The sequence below is a fragment of the Sander vitreus genome, chromosome 6 (assembly GCF_031162955.1).
Source record: "Sander vitreus isolate 19-12246 chromosome 6, sanVit1, whole genome shotgun sequence".
NCBI classification, from domain to species: Eukaryota; Metazoa; Chordata; class Actinopteri; order Perciformes; family Percidae; genus Sander; species Sander vitreus.
The window spans coordinates 18412818-18436086 of NC_135860.1; the positions used below are offsets into that span (position 1 = coordinate 18412818).

A 23269-nucleotide genomic window follows, 5' to 3' on the forward strand; every position below is an offset into this window, starting at 1 on the left:
TTTTTTGTATTGATGTCCACAATTATTTTAGAGAAACACAAAAACCTACATGATATGCATGCAGTAAGCAACCTTCAGTGTAGTTTATAGTTAACTTGTATTCTGTACATTCAGCATATCAGTTCCACACATTCACACAAACAGATTTGCTAAGAGACTGTTTTAGCTGCACTTGTCGTGTGTGATTGATAAGCTGTCTCACTCAGCCCTGGAGCTGCAGTCTCAAGATATAGAGGCTGCACACGGCATACACATTTGACAGCCTTTCTCAGTTGGCAGATAGAGTCACTACTGTAGGTCAGAGCCATGTAATAAGAAGATGAAATGACCATGTACAAGAGCTCTTTCTCTGTCTCTGTCTCTGTCTCTGTCTCTGTCCTACGCATTTGCACACACTGGTTTCTCCTCTATCTTGTTATTCTCTGTCTCGCACTCTTTCCCTCTCTCTCCCAGACACACACCTCCACTCTCAGAGAAACAAACGCATAAACAGACGGGTTATGGCACATTGCGTTTGTATATGTGCATTGGGTTTGAAGGGCAGATGACGAGGCGTTGATGCGCCAGGAGAGCCTCTGTTGACAGGCCACTAATGCAGCGTGGCACCGGGCAGAATGGGCAGCAGGGGCAAGCAGCGGAGGAGGGAGAGTAAACTGTAAACCGACACTTAGATTGAATGGAGTTGTTTGTCACTGTGGGTAGCAATTACTTGGACTGGCCTGGCTTTGAGTAAACTCCCTGATCAGAAGGGCGTCCCTCTGCCAGGCCTAGAGAGTGAGGCAGGGACGGAGGCCGTGTTGATACATTCTGCGGCCCGGTCCTCGTGTTTGAACACACTCAGGCTGAGCTTCCACCTGTTGACTCTTCCCCGTGTCTGTGTTTGTGCAGGCAGCGCTGAAAGCACCAGTATCTCCAACTTAACAGCTTGAATGCACATAGTTACAGGTTACCGAGAAGTGCAGATAAGGCATGGCGCCAGGTCATGCACAGTGTAACAGCAGTGCTTGCTGTACCTGCTGCAGCTTCACACAGGATGCAGTTCAGCAGCTGCAGAAAGAGGAACTAGCACAGGGTTTCCCATCACTGGGGAGGAATCCACATGGGTGACTTCATAAAGAAATAGATAACTTCAGTGAAAACAAAAATGACTGCACTGAAATGACAGCTTACCGGCATGTAGAGGAAGATTTTAAATTCTGTGGTTCCGAAAAATACACATTATATATATATATATATATATGTGTGTGTATTATATACAATATCATGTTTGCATTGGATAATAACAAAACATTTTTAACCTTAAGCTACCGAAAAAAGATTGAGGTTGAGCTTCATATTTGTTTCCTCTCCAATCACCTTAACTGAAGATCGCCCCATCACAGGCACAGCCCATTCTTTTTAGTTGCACCATGACTTAAGAGAGCAAATATAACAGCCGACTGTGAACGACAAGTACAATAAGCTGTGTGGGAGAATTTGCACTGTGATCTTGACGTCCACGCATCACTGAAACTTGTGGGCACAGGGAGGACAGCTTTTGAAAATGTCAGTTCCTCTTTCTATATTTATCTGCTCCTGCTCCCTACACCCCCCACACCATGCTTTGTCACTCTTTTACTTCATTTGCACACCACTCGTGCTGCGTTCTGATGTTTGGTGTCGAGCTCAAAGGCAGATGAGGTTTCTTTGACAGACACTGTGTATCTGTCTCAACTCTGTTACAGTAACTCCCTGTGAGGCCCTAGAGTCTGTTTGTTCACTGCTGCTGTCCCTAATGTGTTTGTTTCATGTCAGAAGACCATTGTGCCTTTGAGGCAGTGAATCAAAACTAATGCTTAAGACTCAGAAAACACTAATACTGTATAAATAGCTGGGTTTACACTGCCGTCGCAAATTGCTAATGATATATCAGCTCTATATATGGTATCACTTACCAATCAGGGACTTTACTTAGGGCCAGGCTACTTTCCATAATGACTACCCACAGCAACCCTGGAGACATGATTTCCTGGTAGCCTTCCGCATAATATACATGAAGTTTACTTTGCTGCATATAAAGACAGTGACGCTTATTAATGCTTCAGCACCATGGAAAAGGAAAATATAATGAGAGTGTGTTGCAAGGCTGAAATTGAGAACTAAATGAGGGGAGAATGGCTGCAAAGAGGGGATTTTACATTTTTGTGTCTCAGAGAAATAGAGATAAATAGAGAAAGGAGAGGCAGAGAAACCCATCAAGATAAAAAAGAGAGATGCTGAGTGAAACAGAGGGTGGTCAGTCTTTCAGTGTTTTACAGGATCAGATATCACATTTGCTGAGGATACATATCGATTGGCATTAACAAAAGACTAGCATGCTCAACTCCATTAGCAGGCCGGTTGGTTGCATGTCTAAGACCGCTCTCCATTAGCTGTATTATGCCTGTGTATGTTTGTGTGAAAATACATATGTATATTTCAATGCCTAATCCAAATATCTAAAACAAGTGTTTTTGGAAACCCATCCAATAGTTGTTGAGATATTTCAGTCGGGACCAAAGTGGTGGACCACCCAACCAACTGACAGACCACATTAACATCCCTAGAGTCACGCGGTCAAAGGGATCATATCAAAAACATTTAGACATTCCTCCAGTTCTGTATATGACATTAGTTGCGCAATACTCCCTTGTCTGCTTAATAACGCACACTAACACTGTTTGTTGGTGCTATCCAGTCATGGTCTTTTCTCAAACTGAAAGCTGTACCTTGGAAGAAAAGTTATGAGGTTTATGTCAAACTTTTACAAACTATGTCAAATTAAATGCATTTAAGTTTCATGTTGTTACATTTTCAAGTGGTGTGAGAATGAAGTGATGATACAGCTACATTTAACCAAGTAATGACTTAGATTTAGTGGTTTGGCATGCTGTTTCCATTCAGCCCATTTTTTTTATTTTTTATAAATGCAAACAGGTAGAGCAATACTCAGCCACAGTGGCTTTTATACACTAGGTGGGCTCCCTCTTGAAATAGGTTTTGTTTCTATCATAATACCACAGTCTTATGGACAGACAGGGGTCAGTTTACTGGAAGACCACACGTCTGAAATAATCTACCCTCAGAACAAAGAGCACCCTCTCTGCATACTCCCATATTTGCCTATTTTACTGCCTGTGTCTGCAGTTTATAGGGTGAAAGTCCAAAAATATGTCATCTGTATGTCTGTAAATCCGCAAACCATTCATTTGGTCTAAATTATAGTCTGTGGCTGCTCCAAAACAACATGGAGTTTCTTATAAAGCATGATGTGTACATTTTAGGTGTTGCTTGCCTCTGCATTATATTGTATATGTAGGTGTTTGTCATATATGTGAAATGATAACATGTAGATACCACAGGGGAAACCTTGTTTCCATTAACTGAAAATGAGACCAGCTTTACATAATGCGAGCCTGACATGCTTGGGGCCAGTGGGTAGCATATGGATACCATTTGCATCCTGAAAGCTTGCTTTCACACCTTCATAATCGTTGTACTTCCCATTTTAATCCCAGTCTTCAAAATGATTATCTTCTCTGTTGGCGCTTGCACGACTGTTCAACGTAATGCCTGCCAGCTCTCTCTAGTTCCTAACCAGACTGTGTGTGTCTGCAGCCCGGTCCCCGGCTTCGCTAATCGTTGCGTCTGTGTAGAGCAACTTTCCTGTCAATCATTGCCACAGTGGCAGTTTTGTTCCCAGGCCTCTGCCTCCCCCCAACCTTCCCGTCAGAACCGCTCAGTCTGAAGAACAGAGGACAAAGGGATGACGGATGGGTGAAGGTCCCTCGCAGGGAAGTACAGTATAGAAGGTGCGTGCTGTAAAGGGTGACAATGAGCACATTCAGGCAGACACAATACAGTGCTTCGGCCCGCAAAGCCAGCAGCCTGTGAGAGGAGCCCAGCATCAGTTCAGCACAGCCCCCTACAGCAGTCAGCCAGCAGCTGCACAGAGCCAGGGGTAATCACCAAGTCCTGAACAGCACTCCTATTGACTGGGACCAAATGAAATCAGAGCGGAAACACAGAGCAGAGGAGAAAGAATAGGGGGACATGTGAACAACAGCACAGGAGAAGAGCAGAGGGACGAATTGATAAAGAAAGCAAATGTGCAGGTGTATGGTTAGATGAGGTTGAAAAGATAAACTAAAATAAAATAAATATAATTGATCAATTAGAGAAGGAGAGAAACATCCCGTCATCTGGCTGTGAGGCCCCCCAGACCACCACGTGTTGCTGGCCTGTGGATCCATATTCCCTCTGCCTGACTTCTGATCAGCAGCCCAGCCATCCACTTGTTCTGTGCGCCGGCTCGTTGTTGTGTGAGTGTGTTTATTTTAGAGCGTGTGACTCACACTTCCTGTGCTCTGCCAGTGAGGCAAAGCTCTATAGAACAGCAGGACCTCCATTCATTCTTAATTCTCTCTCTCTCTCTCTCTCTCTCTCTCTCTCTCTCTCTCTCTCTCTCTCTCTCTCTCTCTCTCGTGTTGCACCGCTGATAGGCCTAGCCCAAGTTCTGCGTAATGCGGGGGCTTGCTTGAATGGATGACTCTCTGGAATTCATTTACAGATGCAGCACAGTGGCTGAGAGTGGAAGATTAACGTAAATAAAACTTGTTGTTGTAGACAGGCGGTTTGTCCCTGCTGCTTTTTTCTTCATCCGCCACTACAATAAGATAACTTTGCTGATAAGGAAGTGATAACTGCAAGGAGTAGCCCTCAGGGTTCTGTGTGATGGGAAAACCCATGTAGGACCTGTTTGTAATCCTATCCAGTGTGACGCCACCAGCAGCTGATTGTGTGCGAGTTTAACAGCAGCTCCTGTCCTGAACCTGTTTTTGTTTGATTTTGCTTGTCCTGCGCTTTGGTTGCAATAAGAAATGTGCCAATTGCCATCATGATTTTTGTGGAGAGGTTACTCATGCTGTGAGAATATGAGTCGCTTTTAGTTTCTTCTTGCTATCGCATCTTGCTACTCCTCCCTTTACATTTGTACAGTAGAAACATTCATTTACTGTCGTCCCTTCTCCCTCTCTCCATCACTCTTTTTTGCCTCACCCCCAGCCTCTCTCTCTCTCTCTCTCTCTCTCTCTCTCTCTCTCTCTCTCTCTCTCTCTCTCTCTCTCTCTCTTTCTCTCTCTCTGCAACACACCCACTCAAACAGTCATATCCGCTCTCACTCTTTGGCTCTCCCTGCTTGTCTCACAGTGCCTGTGAAGCGTCTCTAAGGGGGAAGACCAGACTGCTCTGTCAGGTAATCTAAACTGTCTGTATCTCTCTCTCTCTCTCTCTCTCTCTCTCTCTCTCTCTCTCTCTCTCTGTCTCTGTGCCCACCTCTCACTCTCTGTCTTTCTGTCTTATTTAAATCCATCTCTGTCTTCCGCTCTCTCCCTAGTCTCCCTCCTCTCTTTCATTACTTTACTTGTCAGCTATGGAAAATTAGTTATTAACTTATTGCAGCTGTTCCCAGGGTGTTCGTATTTTATTTCTAATTTGTCATTGGGTACCTTATAATCTAGCACCTAAGCACCCAGAGGAGGATTTTGTAAGTTAAAAGATTGAAGTTTTTGAATGTCAAAAACTCAGTTTAAGGACAACATACCTGAGTTGTTTTTTGCATGTCAAAGAGTGTCACTGAATTGTATGGACATTATGATACAATGATTCAAATTCACAGACTTATTTAAAGTTGGAAAGAGTCTCCCTTGTGGTACAAGATTCCTACTCAATGCCCGTTCTAGAAGAGGGATCCCTCATCTGTCGATCTTGCCTGAGGTTTCTCTTTTTTTTTCTCCTGAATTTCAGGGAACTTTGTGGAATTTGTTCCTTATCCGAATCCAGGGTCTAAGGATAGAGCTCCTCTTCGAACAGAGGTAAAGCCCTCTGAGACAAATGTTGGACTGTATAATTTAAATTGACGAACTAAGTGACTATGAAAAGATGATTTCCATCCGTGAATGTCTTGGCCGCAAATAAAATGATGGAAAACCCGGTAACCTGCAATTTAGTCCAAGTTGTGGTCAGTTTGCTTTTACAGTTGATTATGTCACCAAAAGGACCAGATTTTTTCTGCTGCCAGGGGTATTATTAAAACTCTCAGTGCAATCTTCTGCCTTCGAGGTGTGCATTACCCGGCTCTGCTGTTGCCACTCATGTTTGTTTGAAGGCCGGTATTGACCTGCAGTTCACTGGCTTGTGTTTAATCAAAGTGAACACTGCGACGGTTGTGAACTGCCAGTCTTATCTAAGCCCTGTGCAATCCTTCTCTACACCCTCTCGCCTCTAAGGTGCAACGATCCCGCGATCCCGCTGCATCCCGCACAGAGCTGAGAGTGAGTGAGAGCTCTGGTATGTGTTGTTTTTTCAGGAGGCGTCCTCCTTAGCGAGAGGCTTTAACTGACAGCAGTGATATCCCCGGGTGAGTGTGAGTGTTGGCCTCTGAGGTTTTACGCCCTATCTGGCGTCTGGTTCTGTCTGGGTTTCTTTCTTTTCCAGTCATTTACTATCAAACCAAACTGTTTCTTCCTGGGGTTTTGTAAATGGTTAGTGTGACCTTCTAGGATTTGTGGTTTGATCGACAGCTCTGTTTTTGGTGTTGGTGGACTGTGGTTTAACTTTCCATTTGCCTTATACATAGGGTATGCTGCAGAGCCTCCTGCAGTATCAAATGTTGTATTGCTTCATTGAGATCATGACCCTTGCGGTTTAAACTGCTGCAGATGTTACTGTATGTGTGTATCTGCTGTCATGTCAACCCGTCGTCACTCGAAGAGGGTTAGATGTCAAGGGTCATGCCAGCTGGCCAATGCACGCCAAGGCCAAGCATTTCCCCTCCTAACTTCCTGCTGCCAGTGTGCGTCTTTAGTCAGAAAGGATGCTGGGAGATAAATTTAGACCTCCAGCTCCTTCTCCATCTGCCATTGCTCAGAGTAGGCTGGTTTCCATGGGAACCTGCACCAGGCTACCGCCAGTAAGAGGGAATGGGAAGAGAGAGAGAGGTGTGTGTGTGTGTGTGTGTGTGTGTGTGTGTGTGTGTGTGTGTGTGTGTGTGTGTGTGTGTGTGTGTGTGTGTGTGTTTTGTTTGGAGGGGTATAACAGCAGATTTTTTAGAAAGCACTTAAGGGGGTTTATCTGTTCTCAGGGCACCAGGTAATTTAATGTTTAGCCCATATTTGTATCTGTCATTACCAGCTGCATAAATGCGTCAGGGTATTGATGAGGAAATGAACACAAACTCTGCCCGGCCATACTCTCCTCTGCATGATAATGAAGTTTTAACTGTAAAACTGCTGCAGAGCTCCTTTGCTACGTATTGAGCAGGAGTTGAGCTAAATCTTTGTTTTATGGGATTTACAGTATTAGAAGTAGAACTGCTCGACTTATTACACACAGCAGAGATGATGGAAGGAGGCAGTGTGTGTGACGGCAGTGTGTGTGACAACATGTGTGTGTGTGTGTGTGTGTGTGTGTGTGTGTGTGTACATGTGTCAGGGCTCCCTCAGGTACCTGCATCAGTGCCTGTTTCTGCTGACAAAGCCGCTTTGCATGTACACACACACACACACACACACACACACACACACACACACACACACACACACACACACACACACTTTCCTCACTCATTCTCTTCTCTGTTCTCTGAGGACCGGTCGTTAATCACATTTTAGGCACAGACACCAGAAACTAGTTCACACAACAAATCTTGCCGTATGCCACCAGACTGCTCTGTGCAGCATCATACAATATGTCATGCCATACTGGAGGTGGAACAACCAGGGGGGTGAAATGCTCCAGTGTTCACAGTTTGTAACTGCTACTAATATTAGCTTTGAGGTTTTTATCTGACACCTCGAATCAAAACAACATAACACTGTTTAACAGCTGCATCAGTGGCTTCCTGCTCACACCTCAGCCTAAAAATAGAGCAGAGTAAAGAACGCCGTTGCTCCACCCTCATCAATAAGGCTAGACAAATTTACATAACCTATGTGCTTTACTTGAGGTCTTGTCATTGTCAACTGATTTCTATTAGTGTCTGTACTGTATAAGCCCATAGTGCTGCATGTAATAGGCGCCGTTGATAACAAGTCATCTCTGTGGAATGAGGATGATGAGAAAGGAAAACCCCTCGTCTAACAGCAGGAGGATCAGCTCAGGGTAGGTCACCTCAGGGCACTGCAGCTGATTGGCTGGTAAGATGTGTCAGAGTAGATTCAGGGCTGCTGTGTGTTAGTGGCTCTGGGGAGAATCGTACTGTACACTGTATGTGCACTGTAGGGTGTGTGTGTGTGTGTGTTTTGGCTTGATGTAGGCCAGACTCTGGCTTTCCTTCTTTTTGGCAAGCCCCTGACTGTGTGTTTCCCCGCTCAGAGCTGGCAGTCTAGACTGCCATGAATAATGTAAGCAATGCTCTCCCCAACCTTAAAACCTTCTAATCACCCTGTTTAAGGGCTGCATCAACAGCTATGCCAAAGATCATTAAAATTACACTCTGATAACCGACAACATGAGCAAAGACATTTATTACAGCTCTTTGTGCTTTCCTGCTCAATCCTGCTACATTCTATGCACAGCATCAACCTTCTACTAACTTGGTTGCCCTCTCTCTCTCTTACTTTTTTTAATTGTCATCTATTTTTTCTCTCTAAAATGTAACTCTTCAGTCAGGATCTGATGTATAACACCTTTGCAAACTCCATTCCCTCCTGATCTAGCTTATCTACATGTAATTCTAGAGAGTAATGTGTCTCTCTGGCTCAACAGTTCAAGACAGAAAAGGCTGCCACCAGATACAAAATTCTTCCTGTATAGCTGAAGAAAGCAAGCAGATGACAGCAAATGAAAACACAGAAAAGTGAAATGTAATTTATTTATAAGTTATGCTGCCTAATTGCTGTGTGTTAATGGTAAAAGTCTGCTGTAATCAAAGCATTGGTCTGCTTGGAGAAACACACACTAAACAGATGATCGGCGCTCAGCAGATGTGGGGGAACGTGGAGATGGAGCCGAGAATCTGTCAAGAAAATCAGTTTCCAAGAGGAAGACTGATTCTCTTTCTCTCTTTATCCCACTGTAAACTAGCTCTAATGAAGGCTGACTTCGCAGTGTGTTTTTTTCGACATATGGAGAGAGCAAAAGTGTGGCTCATTAAAAAAAATCTGTCAGTGCTGCTTTGCCACCACTGGCACCTTGAGCTGCAGTCTTCTGCTGGGCCTGTTTATTTAGCCACTGGATCCCTGATTCTTTTCTCTCTTCCCCACGTCTTCTCACGTCATTGTGCACTCTTTCTTACTCCTACTTCATATGCATATCTCTAATATTATAGAACATATATACATTTTCTATCTCTTATCTCCTTTCAGAGGTGCTCTGTATCAGTTCCAGTCCCTTGTTATCTTCTCTCCTGGTATGCTCTTTGCTGTAAGAGGTGGTGCACGCTGTCTTCACCATCAAAGAGATCTACAGCTGTAAGGTGAACACACAAGGCGTCCTCCTTCAGTAAGCGCTGCCGAGTCTGACAGAATCGGGGGGGTCGCAAGTAGTGTCAATGTACTGTATTGAGCGGTGATTGATACTCTGGATGAGCCTGTGCTGGAACTGTCACCAGTTGGGCACGGCTGCTCAGTGAAAATGTTATGATTGTCCCCATCTATTCCCAGAATGTGTTTTGATTGGCCACGATACAAGAATCCTGTGTCTCGAGTTGAGACGGAGTGCAGGATTTGTAGTAAGTGGGGAATATTACAGAACATACATCTTGATAAAAGAGGAGATTTCGTCGTACCCGCAAGTCTCCATGATCAGCTATATTGGTTCCTCATAAACACAGCTCTCTAGTAGTGTGTGAGTGGGAAATATTAAAATAGATTTATCTTGATAAAAGTTTTCACAGTACCCTTTCACAACAGACTTCATAACAAGCAGCCACTCTTGGCCCCTCATAAACACTGCACCCTGGTGGCGGTATAACCGCAGAGTGTGAGGGGCGTAGACTGAAACCCAGTTGCTGCTGAGTCCCTTTATCCACTAGAAAACGGCACCCCTTCCATTTACCCCCTTCAGCTTTAGTGCCAGATCAGATAAGCATAGGCTATATTTCCAACATTTGTTTTGACTCCTTGCCCTACAACTGTGGTCTCTTCTGTTGGTGCCTGTGCTGTGGATGGTACCCATCTGGCCCTGAGCTGCTCTGACTCCTGCAGAGCTGGCCGGTCGTGGGTCAGATATGAATCAGATGTGTCTGTTTTGAGTAGAAGTCTCAAATTGAAAGGAGTCTAAATTTTAAGGACGTGTTTAAACATGCACATACTAGATGTCTGTGTGCTCAGATCACCACCATGCCAATAACATGAACATATTGACCTCACATTTCTTAATAGATTCACAGTATAGGTGTGCCTTTGTCTCCTGATTCACTGCACACTTTCTGCTTATTAAGTGTTGAAGCCAAGACAGATGAGAGCAATAACATGTGATGATGCAAATACATTGCTAATGTTCTCATTACAACATTAACCCCACTCAACACTACACCAGGAAATGTTACCCTATTTGTCATAGTATGATATGTGGGGGAAAATTTTAATAGGGAGTTTGAAACTTTGATTTGGCCTTCTGCTCTACCAACATAACTGTTTTTCACACTGCATGGCAGGGTTTTGGGAAACCCCTTAGGATGTCAAGAAGCCTAAGTCATCTTCACAAGGTCCCCCTGTGTTTTGCTGTGCTGTTTTTCAGCAAGTGAAGAGAAGAAATAGTCATTGTCATTGTACAGCAAATTGTCATGCTGTAGCTCTTTGTGACAAAATCTAATAATATGCTTATATTTCTGTAACTCAGTCCTTCCTTGTCTTTTTCTGTTTCTTTAGACCCATTCAGAAGCTAAACGGCTAACACTCTTGACAACTATCCCAGAAGATGCATAGAAGACCTTGGGAGGGCTGTTAGAATGGCTGAGGCTGGACAGAAGCAGAACTGCTTTGTACGGAGAGATGATCCATGTTTACCTGCAACCATGCAGCTCCAGGGCACCTTTTAATGATGCCTCATTTGGTCATCTTGAATAACTCTTGGCCCACACTGAAAAAGGCCCTTCGTTGTGATTTACAACTCAGTCTGTCGATGTTCCCCTGCATCTGACGTCTCTGCTGCCATGCGGTTAGCCCCATGAGGCTCCCAGAGCCCCTACTTGTGTGTCTGTGAGGCCTCCTCCCCACTCTATGGAGGCTGAGCCCAGCCGTCCGGCTGATGGGGAACGCTCTGGAAGGCAAGAGCAGCAGCATGTGACAGCTGAATCCTCTCTGGGATCTTGTCCACCTCAGCAGCCCCAGCAGCCTCCTAATCCTCGCCCTGTACACAGAGCCTTGGGCCGCCTGCAAAGTCGCCAACCCAAACGTACTGACCTTCTGCTTCGGTTACAGCAGCAGCAAGCGGTAGCATGGCAGCATTCAGACACCCCAGGTCCCTCGGGAGGCAGCTTCTTCTCTCCAGCTTCCTCATCAACCTCATCCCTTCCATCTACTTCCTCCACCCGGGGTGAGCATGGTCATGGGGTCCCATCTCAGTCCAGCCAAGACGGCCTAGAAGGGGTCAGCTCACCCAGAAAAGGGGAGAAGAAACCCCCAAAACCAGGGAAATATGTGTGCACTTACTGTGGCCGTCCATGTGCCAAGCCAAGTGTTCTTCAGAAACACATCCGCTCTCATACAGGAGAAAGACCCTACCCATGCGTCCCCTGTGGCTTTTCTTTTAAGACCAAGAGCAACCTGTACAAGCACCGCAAGTCCCATGCCCATCGCATTAAAGCAGGCCTGGCGTCCAGTCGTGATGAGCCTAGTTTGAGTGGACCAGAGGGCAGTGGCGTTGGAGAAGACCCTGAGGAACACACAGAGGGAGAAAGCACTGAGTCTGAAGAAGAGACGGGCCAACACAGAAAATCCTCCGCTAAGGTGATGTTGGGCCAGCAAAGAAAAGGTGGTAAGGAGCCGTTGGGAGGCTCAGAGGAGAGCCAGAAGCCAGAAGACTCCCAGGCTGTCAAGCAAAGGCTGGCACTGAGGCTTAGTGAAAGGAAACGTGGCCCGTTGGCTTCTCCAGATGACCCTCCTTCCTCTCTCTCCACCTCATCTTCTTCTCTAGGCCCTGGCAGTAAGGGCAGCACAGAGTCTGGATACTTCTCCGGGTCAGGTAGCACTGACCTGTCCCAAGTTAGCCCTCCTAGTGCCAGTGCCAAAACCTACGCAGAAATTATTCTAGGGAAATATGGAAGGATGGGAGGGCAGCAGCGCAGTCCCCATCAGCAGCAGCCTCATTCTTCACTTTCCTCATCCTCAGGAACGGAGGAGAAGAACATTCCTTTCGCTGTACCCAAAACCCAAGTAATAGAACACATTACCAAGCTCATCACTATCAATGAAGCGGTAGTGGACACCAGTGAGATTGACAGTGTAAAGCCCAGGCGCTCCTCTCTGTCCAGGAAGAGCAGCATGGAGTCACCCAAATTTACCACCCCTAAAGATCCCTACACATTCGATCCCAAAGGAGAAGCCCCTGGCCCCAGTGGTTTGAAGCAACTCCACAATCCTGAGGCAGATTCATCAGGTGCCCAGGAGCTGTCAACGGTGCCTCTTCTTAGAAGCCACTCAATGCCATCCTCTACCAGCCAAGGAGAGCCCTCCACCTTTGGCACCATGTCTCCCAGAGGTTACCGTCTCTGCCAGTCATTCGATGAGCAGCAAGCGTTGGTAGCAGAGATGAGGGTTGGCCATGCCCAGCGTATGCTTAGACGCCAGCCTGCCATAGAAGTTCCACTGGGAGCTGAGCTAATGCTGGAAGAGGCAGGCCCCACTTCCTCCTCCTCAGCCAGAGGTGCTGAACAAGCCAGGCAGCCACAGCAACAACAACAACAACAACAACAACAACAACAACAACAACAACAGCAAAAGAGTCAGAGCCTGTTTGAATGTGAAGCATGTGGGGCCCACTTCCAAAACAGTGATGGCTACGAGGCCCACAAAGGCATCTGCACAGGACAGAAAACCCTGGACCAAGAGAGCGGGGATGCAAGTAAAACATGCAGTAAGGATCGCCCCCAGATGATGATGCACTATAAATTTCGAACCCTGGCCATGGCAGTGAGGAAGAGGAGAAAAGAGGAAAGTCTAGAGGAGGATCCTCCCAGCCCTGGATCTGTAGCCATGTCAGGCAGCTCTGCAAACCTCATTCCTGTGCCAAGCAGACCAGAGCACAGCCAGGCCCACTCAGGTTTGTTTATGTATCACCTGCAGCGGCAGATCAGAACATTAGCAATACGTTTCTTATCTGTCATACCTTTTTATCTTCTTTTAACATCTGACAAACCTGAATAGCTAAGGAAAATATATTAATAATAAATCAATATCTGCTTCTACATCATTAATGTAAAGCAAAGAAAACAGAAAGGAAAACTCATTGTGTGAAATTACACTACACCGCGGTTAAAGGAATGAAGTGCAAAATGAAATGTCATCATTCAAAAGCATACCAATATAATACAATGGTAGCTTCTTTTTCTTTCTTTTGTTTGTTTCTAGGTGTTTCTTTACAGACTGAGCCAAAACAACAGCAGCAGGACAGGAAGGGTGTGTCTGTCATCCAACACACAAGCTCTTTTGAGAAGCAGGAGAGTATATCCATGGAGAGTCAGGAACCAGACCTCAGAGAGGGTCAGCAAACACAACACCCCGAGCCAAAACCATCACCCTCGACATCTCGCCTCATCCGCCAACCAAATATCCAAGTGCCAGAGATCCTTGTTACTGTGGAGCCTGATGCTGACATGCCATCTGTGTCGCTGCCAGTAACGGCATCCTCATCAAAGGTACGTGATTATTTAAAGTAGTATTTGGCTATACGTTTTTGTACATTTTACACAATTTCATCTCCCTCAAGTAAATGTGAAACATGCATTGATTTAAGGGTGTTTTAAATTCAACATCCTAACAAACCGTATGAGCAGGTGAGCATTCAATATCGAATATAGATAAATAAACTATTTATCTGTCCTAGGAGGCAGAGAGAGTGGAGGAATTCCAGTGGCCTCAGCGTAGCCAGAGTCTGGCCCAACTTCCTGCAGAGAAGCTGCCACCAAAGAAGAAGAGACTCCGTCTGGCAGAAGCAGCCCAGTCCTCTGGAGAGTCGAGCTTTGAGTCTGTGTCTCTGCCTCGCAGCCCCAGTCAAGAGAGCAACATCTCCCACACTTCAAGCCTTTCTGCTTCTTTTGAGGACACAGCAAGATCAGAGCCTGCTGTCTGGGCCCCCAGTAGCCAAAGCTCCCAGATGTTAATGGTGCCATTCCCTTCCTACCACCAAAGCCACAAGGAGATGAGGCGCTCAGCCTCAGAGCAGACCCCAGCCAGCCCCCAACAAACAGAGCAGGTCTCAGAGACCAGAAGTAAGTCATTTGACTATGGGTCACTGACCCCTCAGCAGTCTGCATCCTCCTGGAAAGAAAGGAGAAAGTGTCTCCTTGTGAAGCATGCCACCTTAGGTGAACCTGAGCAGGAGGAAGGGGGCAACATGAGTCAGCTGTCCAGAGCACAGAGTCCAAAGCCTGGGCCTTCCCGCTCCATCCATCCTCCTCTCTACTCAACAGAGGCAAGCTCCCGGTTCAGCCTGGAAGCCACGGGGAAAGCCTTGCAGCTGTTAAAGCCACAAATATTTCCGCCCTCTCAGGATGTGCTCCCTTTTCAGCAAACGTTTTCCCCAGGATCACTATCCCAGCTACTCCCTGTCACCACAGCAATCTCTGAAGTACTGTCCACCCAAACCATCCATAGAGCCTTCTTACATTCACAGACAGTACCTTCACCTATACAGATACACCCAGCGCAGATCCACATGGCAGAACGTTTCGGTATACCAATACATCAGCTTCCTGCTCTAGTTCCTCTCCAGTTCTCTTCTAGGACTAGAGCTAGTCAGGCTCTGTACTTGCCTTTTCCTCCAAGACTTACTGCGCATGTTCCTTCCCCTCCCACTACAGAGAGCAGACCCTCCATCTCTTCCATGTCTTCTGCCCTTACATATCAATCCCTTGTAAGAATCTCTTACCACCACCCACGGCCTGTTATTGCCACATGCCTGGCACAGCTTACACCAGTAGTGTCCCTTGTGGTGCCAGTGCGGGTCCAGACCCATATACCTACCTATGCCAGTGCCATGTATACCACCCTGTCCCAGATCCTGGCCTCCACCCACTCACAGGAACCCATTTCTTGCACAGCTATGGTCATCATGGGCCAGGTGGAGCGGGACAAGCTGCAAAGGTCCTACTTGAAGGTCCCCTCCTCAGACATCAATAGCCTCCTTCCCCTGTCTCTACCCACGGAGCTGGCCTCAGGATCTGGGGAGGGATACGGTCCACTGGGGGCTGGAGGAAGTAAACGCATGCTTTCTCCTGCAGCCAGTCTGGAGCTCAGCACAGAGGCCCAGCGTCACCAGAAAAGGGTTAAAGAGGAGGAGGAAGGGGAGCAACATAAGACAGGAGAGAAAGACGAGGATGTAGAACAGAAGGTAAGACAGGAAGAAGAAAGGAAAGCCACTGGGAGAAAACTGGAAGAGGGGGAGAAGACTCAGCCAGAGGGGGGAGAGGTGACGACTGTGAAAGCGGAGGGCGAGCAGGAGCAAGTACCAAGGAAACATCATAGGGAGGAAAAGGAGGAAGATGAGGAGTCTACTGAAAAGACAAGTAAAAGAAAGGAGGAGGTGCAAGTTGTAGAAAAGGGGGTTGAAAGTCCAGCCGCCCCTTCGTACCCCAGCCTCCACACCTCCACCTCAGTCAACTGGTGCTACCTGAACTATGTTAAACCCAACCCGTCTACCCTGAGGGACCCCTGCAGCTCAGTTTATTCTACCTGGAGCATCAGTGCTCACAACCCCAACTTGCCGGGCCTCAGCACTAAGGTGGCGTTGTCTCTGCTGTGCTCCAAACAGAAGCACAGCTCAGAGACGTACACCATGGCCATGGCTACAGCCCAGGCCAAAAGCAAATTGGTCCCTGCCAGTAGCATGACCCCACATGTGTCAGAGGTAAACATAATCACAATATACACTTACTGTACTATCATTTAAAACCCCTCTGTTAAAGAGACCTTAATCTTCTATAGAATATAATACAATTATCTTTTTAGCTAATCTGTTGGTTTTAAATATAACCCCATTAATGTGCTTGATGGGACACTCCATGATTTTACAGGTCTTGGGGAGTGTAACTGGGTGGAATACTCTTTTAACAGTAAAACTGTTAACATTTTATTTTAAGTTGTTTTGAATTTGTCAATGTGTGTCTTGAGTGTAGCTACATGCCACCCCACCCAGCACCCTCACTAAAGTAAAGGATCAGCAGCAGCATGACAAGGAGGATAATAAAGAGATGGTAGAAGAGGAAGAACCCTCTACCTCCAAACAGAGCGAGCCCTCTCGTGTTCACATCTTTGAAGGCGGGTAAGAACTACAAGAGCGAGGCTGTTGAAGTGCACATCTTTTAATTCAAAATTCAATATTTGTGAATAATTTTAGGGTGTCATAACACAAGTAATGTGTTCTTTTGTAACAAACCAATGCCTGATGAAAGCAGAACAGCAACTATGGAGAGCTGACAAGAGTGCACAGAGAATTACAGTAACAGATGGGAGTGGAACCAGTGAAACCTGCAGGGACTTCATTTGTACCTGCAGCCAAGCTTTTTCCTCTTACTGCTGGCATTCATTTCTGTGTTTTAGAAATGTTAATATGGAGAGATAACGGGGAAGATGGGGAAAAGGTTGTCTCCAACTTCACTTTGTGAGACTCATTAATACCTGTTTTTACGGTTGCATAAGTTACTGAGAAGACATAGAGGAACAGTGTGAAGCCAACTGCAAGTAATCTATCATGATTGTCGTGTTTGTGTGCAATGCGTGCATGTGTTTGTCTTCAAACCTGTATGCATTTTTACACTTTACTGCATTCACATATTGACATATTTGTGCTTTCTATTAATGTCTGAAGGATTTTTTTCCAGAGCAGACCCTCTCATCTTTCCCAGGATTACTGTGTTTAGAGCTGAACGTTTCCCCACATCTGTTCACATTGAAGCAACAGTAGAAATTAGAATTATATTAGAATAAATGGGAGAGCAGTAAAAGATGGAGTAGTGAATCAAGGTAAAATGTTCCCAATTAGCGAGAATTTCAGAACACACTGGTTTTCTTTTTGATGGGAATGTAAAATATTTTAGCGATATAAGGAGACATAAGAGATTTTTAGGAATGGCCTTTGCTTATATGTGTGTGTGTGTGTGTGTGTGTGTGTGTGTGTGTGTGTGTGTGTCAGCACTTGCACATTTAAGGCCTGTGTTTTGTGTTAATATGCACACAGATTGAGTGCGAAGGACTCGTCTGCCTAACAGTAGATAAGGCACTAATTACCAGTCTTTATCATTTGCAGCCACGCATTACACATATTCAGAAAGAGCATTTACATCCTTAACAGCCTACCGCTTTCTCCCTTCTTCACGTCCTCTGTTTCACACCAACTCTCGTCCTTCTGTTCATGCCTCCTGTGTCACTTCGGCAACTCCTCCAGTTTTACTTACCTATGAATTATTTTCACTTCATTCCCTCCCAACTTCGTCTGTGTCTTCTCTCTGTGTACCTGCACCCCTATGTTTTCTCTTTGCATACAAATGAGCACAGCTCCTCACTCTTGAACACAACACAATGTTTTGTACCCTGACTCCATTAGGACTCATTATCCCCATCTCCCTTTTATCAACCCTTTGAAATCATGAGTGTGTGCCACTCATTTTATCCTGGAGAACAAACAACACTTTTTTTAATGAATATGCATCATGCGGCTTTGTTAACGTTCCAGTGACTTGCACGATTTCATCCTGATCCAATTTCAGAGATCCCTTTAAGAAAGAGGGGGGGGGGGGGCAGGGGTCTCTAGAGTTTATTAGTATCACACTGCTAAAGAAACAGATATTGGACCAAGGCAGGTTTCGCTTCATGTCTTAGCAGTTAAGCAAGCATAGCTGCTCCTTGTTGGTGGCAGCAAAGGGCCGTGAAACATCAGCTTTAATCCCTCTTAGTGAGCACAAGCTGAACTGTCGCCTGGATTCTGTTTAAACATGCAGATTGATTTCCATCGTGTAAGTGGTTAACATTGCAGATTTGTCATGACACTTTAACCACAGTGGCAAATGGTCATAGCAAATTCCTGTGAGCCAAATAGTGATTGAAGTATGTTTCAGGACCTGCAGTATTGCATTTTATTGTTATTCTGTTGTCACTGCTTTGAAATTCAGTGGTCTTATCAATCAATCACACCACTTGATTGAAAGTGGTATTCTCTTCACCAATCTGCTGTGATGGCCGTAACGCTACAGCACAAGCAGGGGCAGATTGTCGGTTGAGTTTACCGAGAGACGTGCTGCTGATTTGATGTGTGAAGTGCAAGTTCTGCCTTGATTTTCCAGAGATGTGGGTGGATAGTTTTAGCAGTGGCAAGAAATGCATGCCAGTAAACAGTAACCAGATCCTGAATTAATACAACATACTGCCACTGTATTTGTTATGATTTGGTGGGGCTGCTTTTGTTATACAACAGGGAGCATTCACAGCCTGCGTTCTTGTAGATGTGCATATCCTGAAATTATATATGTATATATATATTACAATTCAGAGTGCATTGTACGTCTTTTCATGAGTAGTGAGAGCAGATGGAGTTTTTCATAGAGGACAATTCATTCAGATGTCTGTGGTCCACTGTGTCCACAAATAGCCTTTTGGTAAACATCAAGATTGCGTATAAACAGTGTTTTTATAGACTAGACCTAAATGTGTTGCTTGATTTTTATATATATATATATATATATATATATATATATATATATATATATATATATAGTGTCTATTTTAGGTTGTTGCCATAGTCAGGCTTCCCTTCCCTCTCTTTAGCTGCTGCTGTTGTTGGCAGGGCCAACCGATCGCAGCAGAAAAGCTGCTATTCTTTGTGTGCCCAGGGTGTAGTGGAGGTAACGGCCAAGGGACTCAGTGCTGCTGGGGTTTTGGTGGGGCTTCCCCAACCCGCCTCCATAAAGAAAGCCTTGTTTCTCAGTTTCCCTTGTTTGTGTGTGTGTCTATTTTGTGTGTGCATGTATTTGTGCCGTACACAAACCCACATCCACATTCATCATTACTATTAAAGCTGCACTAATCAATATTTCTATCTGAGAACAAGTCAAATGGCAGTAATGTGAAAGGGGTCGCTTGTAGTGACGAAGCCACGGAGAATTAACACCCAACTGTGCGCTCCCCCTCAGCTCTACTCTTCACTTGTTTTGGTTTTTCGTCATCAGCCTTGTTTCCAGCAGCAGCTGTTTTCAGGAAAAAAAGCTATATAAAACCACGGTATGCTACCTGCCCAGCACCAAACGTCAGAAATGCAAAGTTAGCAGCTAGCTAAAAAAGCCAATTTTTTTCTAAGGAGTTGGTGGAGACCAAAATAAAGGTAAAAGGTGAATAATATTATACTCAAATTTGCCAGGTGGCCAGAAACATGACTCCAAATGAATCCTAATGTTGCTCCATAACTGCTGGATGTGTAAATAAATAGGCAACTGTTTGCTAACAAGTTCACCATAACAACTTTACAAGATGAAGATATGTTAATGCTGTGTTCCCAGCTTGTTCCGTTGGCCTCAAGTTGCCAAAAAAATCAATGAATACAGATTTAAAATTAAATATAAATTTCACCACAGATGGTCAGTGAAGAAGCTAGGTATTTATTATTATTATTATTATTATTATTTTGTATTTGTTACTTTCTCACTTTCTCTCTTAGGTACAAGTCCAATGAAGAGTATGTTTATGTAAGAGGTCGCGGCCGGGGCAAGTACATATGCGGAGAGTGTGGCATCCGCTGTAAGAAGCCCAGCATGCTGAAAAAGCACATCCGAACGCACACCGATCTCCGTCCGTACATATGCAAACACTGCAACTTTGCCTTCAAAACCAAAGGTAAGAAGATAATTTACTAAGTTACCACAAACATGATTCATGTTACTATTCTTTCCATTATATCATAACAGTCTACTTTATTTTGCTTCTGTTGTTGCAATGTCATCACTTCCCTTGCTCCGTGTGAGTCGTGGACAATTTTTATGTGCTTTTCTTCTTCCTTCCTAGGGAACCTTACTAAACACATGAAGTCAAAGGCTCATGGGAAAAAATGCCAGGCAATGGGAGTATCCGAGTCATCACTGGACGAGCCAGAGAGCGAGGAAACAGGTACTTAAGAGGGGATGGGGAGGCATCTCACATATTTCCTATCCACTGTAGAGAAATATTGGTACACAGCTGGATGAACTTCTGCCTCTGAAGAATTATAGCTGCTCAGCACTGACAGCTTATGCAACACCATGTTCTATTCTGCTCCCTCTGGCTTGTATAAGAAATATGAAAAAGTAGAAGATAAATAAATGAAGAATACAGAGCATTCCACAGTCTCCTGATGTGCTCCAGTCTGGCAAGAATACCTTGTTCTCAAATATGTGTTGCTGGCGTATGACAATACGCATTCCGACACTTGTGTCTTCCTCAAAGTCAGCCACCTTACGATCTCCTCCCTAACCTTCCCCCCCCCATCTCTTTCTTTGCAGCCAAGGACGCGCCATTTAAACCGTCTTTCCATTCACAAGGCTGTTGAGATAGTTTGTGAATAGAGGCATGGTGCTATTCAATTAAATCCGGTCTTTTCATCCTCAGTCTATTTATAACATGGGTTTGATGGGTGGTGGGTGATGTTTGTCAGAAAAATACAGTACGCTGTCCTAACCCTTTGTGCTTGTTCCTGAAAAGTGTACTGTAAATGTGTTTTTCCTGTCTCCTAGTGTAAGGATTTTTTGTCACCACTTTGTACATTCAGTACAGGAGTTTTAAAGAGTACAACATGGATGTAAAGGGATATCATTTAAAAGATGTATATGTGTTGTCTTTGTCTGTGCAAACAGCAGAAAGCGATGAACGCGTGTGTGGCTCAGAGGAACAGGAGGAACATCAGTTTTCCGACGTGGATGAGTCTGAGGACGATGACGACAACGACGACAACGACGACGACAACGACGACGATGACGAGGAAGAGGAGTCCGCATCCCATGACGATCCACCGTCCTCTTGTTCGTCAGACACCCACCCATCGACAGCAGGGCATTCCAGCTGTAGTAGGCGCTCTCAACAGGGCACTCCTGACCCTGAGCCCCCGGGCCCCAGTCCCAGCCTAGGCCAGGAGCCCTCCCCAAGGGGAGTTTGGCCCAGCAGACGAGTCGCATCTCCAGGCAGCAGGAGAGCGCTGTTCTCCCGCCGAGGCTGGAAGGCATCCCCAAGAGCCTTCTCCCCCAGCAGTGAGAGCTGTTCCCCCAGCCGCAGCCTTTCCCCACGTCTGGAGCTGTCCTCACCCATCCACAGCCTCTCCCCCAGGACAGAACTGTCCTCGCCCAGACACGTCTCACCCTCCCCTGAGAGAGGACCATCTCCCATCAGACCCCTTTCTCCTCTTTGTCCCATTTCGCCCAGCTGCTACCGGTCATCACAAGCTCGGACCCCTCCCTCACCACTCGGGCTCCTGCACAGGACCCCTGGATACCTGCCATGGGAGAGCCCTGGTACAAAGGGTAGTCATGTCAAACCGGTGAGTCTTTCTACACAGATCTACGCATAGAAATTTTAACTGAGCAACAGCAACCACAATGTATTTCCTGCACTTTCCTCCTAGGAAGATCTCTGTGTACAGTACCCTTTGTACTGACAGAGCAAGTCCATAAAATGTAGCCTAATGATGAAGTCTTTGCTCCCTCTACAGGTGAAAAGGGGTACAACGGCAGACAGGCCAACGTGGCCAGAAGCCAGCTTGTTTCCACCTGCTTTCCGTCTTTCCACTTGTGAGGGTTATCCTGGCCACCAAACAGCAGACAACATCTTCAGCCATCTTCCCATGCACTCCCAACAAGCCAAGGTCCCCTATCTGATGATCCCCATCGGAGGGATCCAAATGGTACAGGCCAGACCTAGGTCCCAACCTACCACCCCCTCGTCCCCAACGTCTCCCCCCATGGAAGGGCCATCACTGGCCAGATTTGAATCATACTGGGGCGGGACCCCCAGAACCCAAGGGCTTAGGACTCCTGGAGACCACTGGTCAGAGCACCAGACAGCAGGAACCAGCCAGTCAGGGCGGTGCGTTCTCAGCACTGCACTAACTAAGTTGGAGACCACGGACTCAAAGCAATATGGCAGCTCACATAGCTCCGCTGAAACCCACAGTCCTGCTACTGAGACCACCAAACACTGCGTCAGATACAGTTCAAGAACACCCCTCAGTCTAGCAGCCCCCGTAGCCTCGCATGTCATTGGACAGCAGTCAGAGGGGGAGGAGCCAGCGTCTGTTGGTGATCTAGTGGGGGAGGAGGGAGGAGCTAAAGAAGACGCCAGAACAGACAGCACTTAACGGTGTCTACACCTTGATGCATCATGCATCCCATTTTGCTTTATTGGTTGCTACACTAGTCTTGTTTTTTTTATTATGCTTCGTTTTTATACAGTTTTCAATACTATTGTTAACTTAAATGTTTGTTCTTTGGCAATATTCAGGTTTGTTATAAAAATGCACTTTTTTCTTTGTGAAAATAATTGTCTACCTATATATATAAATTATATATATATATATATAAATTATATATATATATATATAAATATATATATATATATATATATATATATATATATATATATATATAAATATAAATATATCCTTCCTGTATCTCTATTGATACTGGTAATCTCAATGTCTGTTTAAATAAATGTAAAAAGAATATGAATAAATTTGTAAATGACCAAAATCTTTAATCAAAAATAATTCCATTTTTTTTGTCCAGTATTACGCAAATTGTAGTTACTTGTGCCTTTTCTGTCCAGGTTTGTGTTTCAAGATGTACAGTACAGATAGACAAAGAGAAGGCTGTGAAATTTTATATCTGCTTTTTTGTGTTGTTCAGGAGGGTTAATATTTGGTGTTTTGATTGTTTCTGTTCTAAAGGCCATTGCGTTAAAGCCAGGGTAAATGAGAGAGTTGAGTCGTAGCGGTATTGAAGGAGAAGCAGAAGCGTGTCAAAGGAAATGCACTGAAGTTCTATTTTTTGTTACAAAAGATTTTAGATTAAAATATATCTCTG

General features: G+C 45.2%; 1 protein-coding gene across 11 annotated transcripts in view; it reads left to right on the forward strand.

Moving 5' to 3' along the window:
• hivep3b (HIVEP zinc finger 3b) overlaps positions 1 to 22759 on the forward strand; it is a 36473-nt gene extending 13714 nt beyond the window's left edge. The window contains exons 2-13 of one of the 11 annotated variants that reach the window (XM_078253288.1): positions 5227 to 5272; positions 5824 to 5891; positions 6306 to 6436; positions 9384 to 9493; positions 10890 to 13281; positions 13590 to 13876; positions 14065 to 16086; positions 16355 to 16500; positions 19885 to 20060; positions 20229 to 20330; positions 21053 to 21729; positions 21901 to 22759. In XM_078253288.1, coding sequence (XP_078109414.1) covers positions 11241 to 13281; positions 13590 to 13876; positions 14065 to 16086; positions 16355 to 16500; positions 19885 to 20060; positions 20229 to 20330; positions 21053 to 21729; positions 21901 to 22545 — 6096 coding nt within the window. In that variant the 5' untranslated portion in view covers positions 5227 to 5272; positions 5824 to 5891; positions 6306 to 6436; positions 9384 to 9493; positions 10890 to 11240 and the 3' untranslated portion in view covers positions 22546 to 22759. Of the gene's footprint in view, positions 1 to 5226; positions 5273 to 5823; positions 5892 to 6305; positions 6437 to 8784; positions 8883 to 9383; positions 9520 to 10889; positions 13282 to 13589; positions 13877 to 14064; positions 16087 to 16354; positions 16501 to 19884; positions 20061 to 20228; positions 20331 to 21052; positions 21730 to 21900 lie in introns of those variants that run through there. The other 10 variants (XM_078253289.1, XM_078253291.1, XM_078253295.1 and 7 more) reach the window with 10 other exon arrangements.
• Positions 22760 to 23269: the final 510 nt, after the last annotated feature.